The sequence below is a fragment of the Sinocyclocheilus anshuiensis genome, unplaced genomic scaffold, assembly GCF_001515605.1.
Source record: "Sinocyclocheilus anshuiensis isolate Anshui unplaced genomic scaffold, SAMN03320099.WGS_v1.1 scaffold1574, whole genome shotgun sequence".
In the NCBI taxonomy this organism is placed as follows: domain Eukaryota; kingdom Metazoa; phylum Chordata; class Actinopteri; order Cypriniformes; family Cyprinidae; genus Sinocyclocheilus; species Sinocyclocheilus anshuiensis.
Genome location: NW_015547706.1, coordinates 15836 through 25826, shown reverse-complemented (window position 1 = coordinate 25826; position 9991 = coordinate 15836). Strand labels below are relative to the sequence as shown.

General features: G+C 38.2%; 1 protein-coding gene across 1 annotated transcript in view; it reads right to left on the bottom strand.

The window, feature by feature from the left end:
- The window catches only part of LOC107703982 (taste receptor type 1 member 1-like), a 9509-nt gene extending 6064 nt beyond the window's left edge, over positions 1-3445 (bottom strand). Inside the window, exons 1-4 of the mRNA XM_016506795.1 lie at positions 3264-3445; positions 2852-3149; positions 1972-2727; positions 1569-1724 (exon numbers count right to left, since the gene is read on the bottom strand). Of these exons, the coding sequence (XP_016362281.1) occupies positions 1569-1724; positions 1972-2727; positions 2852-3149; positions 3264-3445 (1392 nt within the window). The remainder of the gene's footprint in view (positions 1-1568; positions 1725-1971; positions 2728-2851; positions 3150-3263) is intronic.
- Positions 3446-9991: the final 6546 nt, after the last annotated feature.

The window sequence follows — 9991 nt, the reverse complement described above, 5'->3', positions numbered from 1 at the left end:
TTCCGTACCCACTGTATATATATATATATATATATATATATATATACAGTATATATATGAAGAGTTCATTTGCAAAATCCGATAACTTATATATTATTGATATTTTTTCAGAAGTCACGTTTTTTTATTGCGCATTCCAAGTAATATCAATCAAACTGCAGTTGGGTTGTTTTGATTAAGTAATAATAACAAACAAATACAGGTAATTTACAAAATTAAAGTGAATTGAAAGTATGTTTTTGAAAAACAAACTGTATCCACTGTTTACATAACATTGGGTTCTTTAGGAAGCTGAACAAAGTTATCTTTCCCTTACAACCAAAAACACACTTCTTTGGATTGGAGACATTCTTCCCGAGCAAATCCCATGCAGCGCTGCCGCCGAATGAAGCGCGTTGATGGGTGCGATCTCGCTCTTGCTCTGGTCGATGCGTGCGCGGGCGCGTTCTTCCAGGAGAAATTCCCAAATAAGGAGTTCCACCCTTGTCTACGTCATGAAGAGCCACGATCGAAAAAAACTCTCCGAAACTTGTGCGAACCCGGAAGTAAGATTTTTGGCACAGAAATACTCTGGCACACGTCCAAATTGTTTTTTGAAACTTTGTCCATGCTTAGCATGAGAATCCAACTCTTTAACAGTGTAAACAACTCTGAATGCATGAAACAGCATTTTACCCCCACTTTAAGTAATAATAACTTAAACAAATACAGGTAATTTACAAAATTAAAGTTAATTGAAAGTATATATATTTTTTTACATATTAAAAATTTGTTTTACAGCAAAAGCAGATAACTCCAACAGTCGTTTTTTGGCAAAAGCCGATAACTCCACATTTCATGTTTTAGAGTTTAAAAAAACACTCATTTAATCTTTGTAATCTCCTCAGATGACAATGTAGATGCCTGACAAACGTTGTTGTTGTTGTGATCATAAACTGTATGGATGTGATTACACGCAATACATGGAGCTTTTCCCTCACCATTATAACGCACTGCTACTGAAAACGTTTCAGCTTTTATTTTCCTTTTTCGCCCCGAAGAAGATATCACAGGTTCATCAAGTTTGTCGAAATGATCCATCCTCGATCACTTTTAGTCAGCTTTGACGAAACTCCTCTCAGCTAGCACATCTTTTCAAAGTGAAAGTCACCTTGTCACCTGACCTGAATACAGCGCACTGATTCGCTAAAATGGACTTATCGGCTTCTCTTCAAAAACAACAATGGCGCTTGTCGGCTTCTGCAGTGAAACGTGACCTCGCGATACCTTGAAAGTGGACAAAACCGGCTTTTTTGACAAAATGTGTTTAGGGATCAGATCGCGCTATGTGTGGAGAATAATGCACGGCAATCAGCTCATTTCTCTTTTGAAAGTGGCGTTTATCAGTTTTTGCAAATGAACTCTTATATATATATATTTCTTTTTTTTAAATATATATATATATATATATAATTTTTTTTTTTTTGCTAAAGCAGAAGTCTTTTAATTGACCTTCATTTGGAGAAATGTATAAAATTGTACAGCTAAATGTTTAGATGAAGGTTCAACAACAAAAAAAAAAGACTTACAGAACCACCATACATGCCCACCACCTTAAACTGTGGAGGATTCACATCAGTGCACCAGAGCACAACTGCATAACGGATGGTTGGATCATAATTATCATCGTATTTCACTTGACGGCCATTGAGTGAAAAATTCAACAACTTTATTTCTTCCAGAAGCTGTTTTGTTTTCAATAAAGAAACATTTTTTATAATAATTGCACAATAATATTAATAAAATTTATCTTACTTTTGTTTTATTTATTGATCTATTGTAAAAATAATGAAAGCAATAACACAATGTTTAAAATGCAATTTCATTAAACATAAATATTATTAATTATTCAATTAATTAAAACATTATTACTTCAATAATGTAATTAAAATAATAATTCAACTTGTCATGGATTCAAATGAATTCACTTACCATGTATGGCTTAACTGTTATGTTTTTGTGGCATTCATTCGTGTCACACTGAAGAACCTTATGTAATGCATGAGCTATGGTATATATGGCAGAATAGACGGCAAAGGAGTGTGTGGGACTCTCGTTTATAATGTCCTCTGCAGTCATCAATGAGCAGTAATCACAATCTTGATTACATGTCTCATTCTTACTCTGGACATCACTCACAGCTTTGTCATTGTGGCCCGCATAAGCTGTTCCTTTGGCTTTATTGTAGACAAATTCATTAAATCCAGGCAATGACAACAGTCTCTCTGCAATGCCAATAACTGTGCCAATTTTCCTGATTCCTGGCTCTCTTGGAAGCTGTTGATTCATAGCCCATGAATGACTTGCAATCCATACTTTGTCTTGGATGTTGTTTGCTATGGCTGCTTTGATAATTTTGCTTGCATATTGTGTCAAAGCAAAAACTACAATGACATTGATGTTGAGCTTATCAATCTTTTTAAGTGTTAGACTGTAGTTTGCATTTAGACTTAGACCCTCTTGATAGGCCAAACAAATGCCAGTATTGTTTATATACTTATTAAACAGCTTTAGTCCATCTGAACTGTAATCATCTTGGCTACCAAGAAAGGCAACCGAGTTCCATTCAAACCACCGTATGATGTGAATAATCATCTCTATCAGGTCTTTGTTGCTAGGAATTGTTCTTACAAAAGAAGGATACTGAAGTTTATTGCTTAATGTGTAGCTAGCAGCTCCATAATTCACCTTTGAAAGAGAAGAAAACACTCCAACTCATTAGCATTATAACTTGGTAGTCCTTAACAAAATATAGGAATAAAGTGTGTGAACAGTTTGTTATGTAAACTGTGTAAAAAGTAACATAATTTACCATTGGTATAAGGTCCATTGTGATCAGTGGTGCAACGGTTATAGTTCTTGAGCTTCCATATGGTCCTGTTAAAGCAATCACTTTAGGCTGATAGTTGTTGAGTTTTTCTTTAGGTCTTATTGAGCCGTTCTTTGAGATAAAACTTAAGACTGAATGGAAATTCCTTGTGTTAGAACAATGGTCAAAGATTTCATAGCCCAGAGAAACATTGGGCAAAAGTGTTGTGGAATTATTAATCTCTTCAACAGCATACCTCATTACTTGCAATATTTTATAGCCAGATTTTGAGGTACTGTGCCTTAAAAACGTAAGTGTGGAAGTTAATAGCATGTAATTGAAATGTGACTTTGAGGAAATGCTGCTTTGATTTAAATTACTGATAACCCTAGACTGGTAAAAGATCCTTGCTTACCAGAAACATTCAGTGATCTCCGGGGTGAAAACAGGTGTCACACGGTCAATTTCATGTAAAGCAAAAAGGCCACCCAATAAGTAATCTCCCTCCAATCTGAATTCAGATGTTAAACAAGAAACTTTGAAAAATAAACCATTAGTAAAGCACAAAAGGAAAATGTAAATGCTACTGAGAAGCATGTTTAAAGATGGACTGCTGGTAATGAAGCAGAAATGTATAGTGGCTAGCCATTTGAGAGCAGTCAGGCTCATATTTTCAACTTAATTTTCTTAAAACACTTAAATTTGCTTAAACCACCATTTTCAAACATGATACAAATGCCCATTTCCATGTCTAACACACAAAGTATATGTTAATCAGTTATTAAATAGAGCATTACACCACAAAGGTCTCCTCATACAAAGCAAATTTTACAAATTTTTTAATTTACAAATCAAACTCTTGTGAAACAAGCTGTAACCAAGCTGTAGCCGGTAGCAAGCTGTAACAAGCTGTAGGGATTTACAGTTGGATTATAATCACAAAGGTTTTCCAGTTTAGAGATAGTGAAAAAAAAAAGATAATAATATTAACTAGATGAGTAAAGTTTGAGAACAAACTTTGAAGTTAGCTTGAGAAAGCCTAGCCTGAAATGTTTAAAGCAGTTGTAAAAGCTTGAAGTTTGAAAGTTTAGAGAGATGTTACTAACATGTTGCTAACGTGTTTTTAATGTGATTTACACGTTGTTAGCATGTTTCTAGCATGATTAGCATCATGATAGAAACATGATAGAAATCATGCTAAAACATGCCAGCATCATGCTAGAAATCATGCTAAAATATGGCCCGTTTTAGCATGATTTGCATTCATAGCATGTTTCTTGCATGATCAGCACTTTTTTTTAGCATGTTTAACATGTTGTTAGCATGATTAGTATGTTTTTAGCATGTTGTTAGCATGTTTATAACATGATTAGCATGTTGCTAGTAGTGTTAATTTCGTTAACGAGAACTATGACGAAAAATGTTCGTTGACGAGCTTTTTTCCCATGACTAAGACGAGATGAAGACGAGACGATAATAAGGTCAATAAACGATAACTATGACTATATCAACATGCAATTTCGTTGCCGAAATAAGACAAGACTAAAATGTATTCAAAAAAATAAAAACTTGACCAAAAACCTCTTTTTATTTTCGTCAAAACAAAGGAGACAAAATGTTATTGCAGACTGCTCTACAGGCCTCTACTACGCAAGCTTTCATGAATGCGGTTGCCAGATATCAAAAGTTCAAATCCCCGAATCAGAGCTTCGCTGTTACAATGATACATTTTCTGCCCGGTGTTTTGCATATTTTAAGCAATCTGGCAACCATGCACACGCGCTCGCTCCTCATTGCGGAAGCGCCGCCGCCGATGATCTGAAAACACCAACAAATAAGCTGGAGTTTAACGATCTAAATGAAAGCATCACTCAGCTGGTCTGTGTTCTGTCATGAGATCTCGACTATATTGTTTGCGATTGTGGTTGCTGAATAAATGCACTTACTCAACCGCTGTTGTTTTAATAGAGAAATAGGCTATTGCAATTTGGAATTAGTGGAATTACGAATTTTACTGTTATAATATTTTTCGTTTGTTTTAGCAGTTTTCATAATGTAGACAGATAAATTGCAGATAAAAATACAAAAAGTCTTTTGTATTAACTTATATAGTAAAAAGCCTATAATAAATAAGTACTCTTGATGAGGTAAAATACACCATGTATGATTCCACATTGTATTGATTTGTGCTTACTGGTGAAAGTGCAATACCTGAAATGTTCTCAAATGACAACACTCATTATGATTATAATTTTGAGCAAAAATAAATTTTGCCAGTTTAACCATTATACAGCATGACGAAAATGTGACTAAGATTTCATTGACTAAAACCTGACTAAAATGCTCATACATTTATTGACTTAAACTTGACTAAACAAAAACAGGACAAGGTTGATTAAATAAGATAACTAATATGAACATTTGAGTAAGACTAAATTAAAAATGGCTGCCAAAATGAATACTGCTGTATGGTTCATTAATAGTAATCTTATTGCTAAAATGTCAAGTTTTCATTGACTAAAGCTAGACTAAAATGTTGAGACTTTTAGGCCCGGTTTCACAGACAGGGCTTAGCTTAAGCCAGGACTAGGCCTTAGTTAAATTAAGATATTTAAGCAGCTATTATAAAAATGCCTTAGAAGAAAACGTTACATGTGTTCATCTTGAGACAGAACAATGGAACTGACATTTTTTAAGATATGTCAGAGCAAGATATTTTCAGTTCAGACAGCTCAAACATGCATTTTAATCTGGGACTACCCTTACCAAAATGAAGTATACTTCAAGTTTATTTTATTAAGCATACTTAAGTAAAGTTCAAGTATATTTTTAAGTATACTTTATGTATATACAAATATCAGTGTACTAGTAGTATACTTGTAAGTGTACTATTTCAATACTCCTTAGGACTAAATTGGCCCACTTTCTAGTATATAAAGGTATACTTTTAAGTATACTTTAAGTATTACAGTAGTAAACTTTAAGTACACAACTAGTTTGCATCTATGTTTTTAGTTTGTACTGCAACTATACTAAAAGTGAACTTATAGGTATACTGATAGTTTACTAATTAAATAATTGTAGCAGTTTTAGTACACCTTGAAGTATAGTCTCAGTAAACTACTAGTTTAGTAGTTTTATACTGCAAGTATACTCGTAAGTTTTCTTTAAGTGAACTTTACATCATACTTTAAGTATACTACTATGTCCTTATTTAGGTATTCATTTGTATATATTTTGTTATATGAATATCTGAACATACAAACATCAAAAGAAAGAACAGGGTATCTGCTTGTAAACAAAAAGGTGAGATAAACATCAGTGATGCTTTGCCACAAGCAGGAACTGCAAGAGCAACTACAGATGTGATATTCTTGGTAGCCACTGGTGGCAGCGTGGTCAGCGTAATGGTATTGTTGGGAATCCCTCTGCATCTTCAGCAGGTACCTCAGGGTCATGAGCGTTTCGCCCCTTAACCTGTACGCTTCACCTGAGTGGGGCAGCGAAGACAAGATCAGCCTTCACCTGCAGAAGGATTCCACTTACGAACTCTCATCGACCACAACCACTTTGAGCTAGTCTCTGCTGCTGCTATCTCCCCGGTGGCTTTGCTCAGTCTTTTAGGTTCCAACCCAATCTTCTGTAGGAAGTAAGCGCACAGATGTAGCTGGGAAGCCGCGGCAGCCAACTTCGATAGGAAACAAAGCTGCATTCCATCCTTTAATAGAAGCTTCGTCGATCAGGTCTTGATACTTAGCCCTCTTTAACTCATGAGAGATGGCTAGCCTGTCCTCCCAGGGCACAGTCAACTCGACTACTATGATGGTTTTTGTGCTCCTGGACAGAAGAACCATATCTGGTCTAAGTGTAGTCACCGCCACCTCTTCTGGGAAGACAAGCTTCTTTTTAAGATCAACTTGCATCTCCCAGTCGAATGCTTGATACAAAATAGAGAGCACAGAATCATCAGTTCTCCTTGACTTGGGAAACTTTTCTCCTTGCTTTAGAAAACTGACCCCTCTGGGTGGTAGTGTTTTATGCTCATTGGCTTTACTCCTCTGCAAGTCTGACCATTTGGCAATTTCAACAAGGACATTATCATGTCTCCATCTGTAGCATCTTTCTCCTAGAGCCTTGGGACATCCTGTCAAAATGTGGTTCAGGGTACACACTGCTGCTCCACACAGATGGCAGGATGGATCCTCGTCTTGCCCCAGATCTTCAAGTTGTTTGGAGTTGGTAATAGGTCAGCTACAGCACGCAAGAGAAAGGTTAATTTGCCCTGGTAACATGTTTCTAGCATGATTAGCATGTCGTTAGCATGTTTCTTGTATGATTAGCAATTTGTTAGCATGTTTAGCATTTTGTTAGCATGATTAGTGTGTTTTAGCATGTTGTTAGAATGTTTCTAACATGATTAGCATGTTTTTAGCATGAGAAGCTATTAGTCAGCAGAGAAGGTGGCAGCGTGTGTGTTTCCTTAATACTTTGTTTATATCTGTTGTTTAAATTGTTACTTGCTGTTAAGAAGGATTATTTCATTTTCTAACAATTTCTACTTTTATTCTTTGGTTGTAATTTGTATTTTTTGATTGCACTTGTTTGTAATTAGAATAATAGCCATCGGCCAAGAAGAAGCTTTTGTTATGTATATTGCTCCCTTCCTGCACTTAAATGTGAACTTTAGTTTCGATTTGAGCAATTGCCCTGCTATAGGCTTTTGGGTGTGCTAAGTAAGAAGGCGGACACAGCGACCACTACCGCTCCATCACAAGTACAATTCATGCCAACAGCCCATGATTTAACTGCATATTTAGCAAGAATTCATGTTAAACATATTTAGCTAGCTTGATACAGATGGATCACTCAAAGAATGTGAAGTTTATGATGACGGCAATGAATGTGAGCAGGAAGTTATTTCTCAAGGAATTTGTTTGTTCTTTGATACTGAATATTTTCGGGTGAAAGCATGATTTAAACCAGTACGACACTTATTCACACACAATCGCTCTCTCAGTAATGAAATGTAATCTTACAGTGCTACTTCATGTATCTGATTTCGAATGAGCAGAAATCTGTAAGAAATTGCTGCAATCCGTAGGTAAAATGACTGATGAAAATGTACTTTTATTTGCATCCTTCACAAACAAAATTTGCACTGCAAAAAGCAGCATTGATAGCTTTTAATGCTGACAACCCTGTAATTAGATTGGCATGTGGTAGAAAAAGGTTTGCACACTAGTGTTACAATAAGCCACTTTGAAACTACTCTCTGTTATTTCATTACATTTTTTTTATTTTAACATATGTTATGAACAGAACTGTGATATTTTAAACATACTGAAATACTTTAACGCGGAGCGGTGTTTCTGATATCAGTGAGCGAGGAGCGACGCGGGGAGCGGGAAATGGTGAACCCGGAGCGGAGCTGGAGCGGAGTGATTATTGAATGCATGGAGCGCGGAGGTGAAAATGTTCCACTCCTGCTCCACTCCACTCACATACTCATACTGTTACCCACCCTCTTAAAATTCATTTTGTAGTTGTTTATCGACCCCCAGGACCACTAGGTAACTTCTTGGAAGAATTAGATGTGTTGCTCTCAACCTTTTCTGGTACTCCCCTAGTTATACTTGGTGACTTCAACATCCACCTAGATAAACCTCAGGCTGCAGACTTCCACACTCTGCTTGCCTCTTTTGATCTCAAGAGAGTGTTAACTACGGCTACTCACAAATCAGGCAACCAACTGGACCTTATTTACACACAACACTGTTCCTCTGATCATGTGCTGGTTACTCCACTGCACACCTCGAATCACTTCCTCCTCACTCTTAACCTCAACATGGTTCCTGACACAACACATACCCCTCAACATGTCATCTTTCGACGTTACCTATGCTCACTCTCACCGTCCAGACTATCTGCTATGGTTTCATCTTCGCTTCCTCCTCCTAAACAGTTATCATCTCTTGATGCTAAGAGTGCTACCAATACTTTCTGCTCCACTCTTACATCTTGATTAGACACTGTCTGCCCCCTGCCTTCCAGGCCAGCTCGTACCACTCCTTCTGCCCCTTGGCTGTCTGATGTTCTCCGCGAACATCGTTCTAAGCTCAGGGATGCAGAAATGGCTCCGCTTCGCATCATGCCTAACAACGCCCTTCAGCCGAGACTTATTCACAATACAGCACGGCCTCTCGTACCTTATTGCTTACTTAAAAAAAGATCTTCTAACACTAGCGTTCCATATTCTTTTTCTATCCTATCTACTTGTTTTGTTCTCTTTTTCTTGATGCGCTAATACCGCATTGGCCGGCTCGCCACACTCCCACCCAAAGCACCATCCTGGTACTGCGCGAGCATCTGCAGAGAGACAAGGGAGAACAGGGGAGTGGGAGGGAAATATTATTTCACAGACCTGATCATCCTGACCACATCCTGGAGAGCCTGTCAGCATTGCCATGGGCAGTTCCGGCCCGATGTTGAAGCACGGAGTGAAAATCCTGAAGGGCAAAGAACCATCTGGTGTTGCGGGCATTGGTGTCTTTGGCCCGTGCCATCCACTGAAGCGGAGCGTGGTCTGTGACGAGAGTGAAGGTCTGGCCCAGCAGGTAGTATTTTAGCTCCAGGACAGCCCACTTGATGGCAAGCGCTTCCTTTTCCACGGCTGCATACCGGGTCTCTGCCGGGGTGAGTTTCCGACTGTCGTACACGACCGGGTGCTCTTCTCCTCCTTTCTCCTGGGAGAGAACTGCACCCAGGCCAGTGTCGGAAGTGTCTGTCTGAAGGATGAAGGGGCAGCTGAAGTCCAGGACAGGGAGGACAGGCGAGGACGAGAGCACCCCCTTGAGGGTCTGGAATGCTGATTCAGCCTCCGCAGTCCATTTCAGCTTCTCGGGCTGCCCCTTCTTGGTCCGATCTGTCAATGGGCTGGCTATTGAGGAGAAGTTAGGTATAAAGCTGCGATAGTAGCCCGCTAACCCCAAAAAACGCTTCTATCTTCTTGCTTTGGGGCCGGATCAGCCACTGGCCGACCTGGTAATCCAGGTATTTTGCATCTGCGAGCCCCAGGTGGCATTTCTTTGGGTTCGTGGTGAGTGCAGCCCATCATAATTCCACGAGCACTCTCCATAACCGATC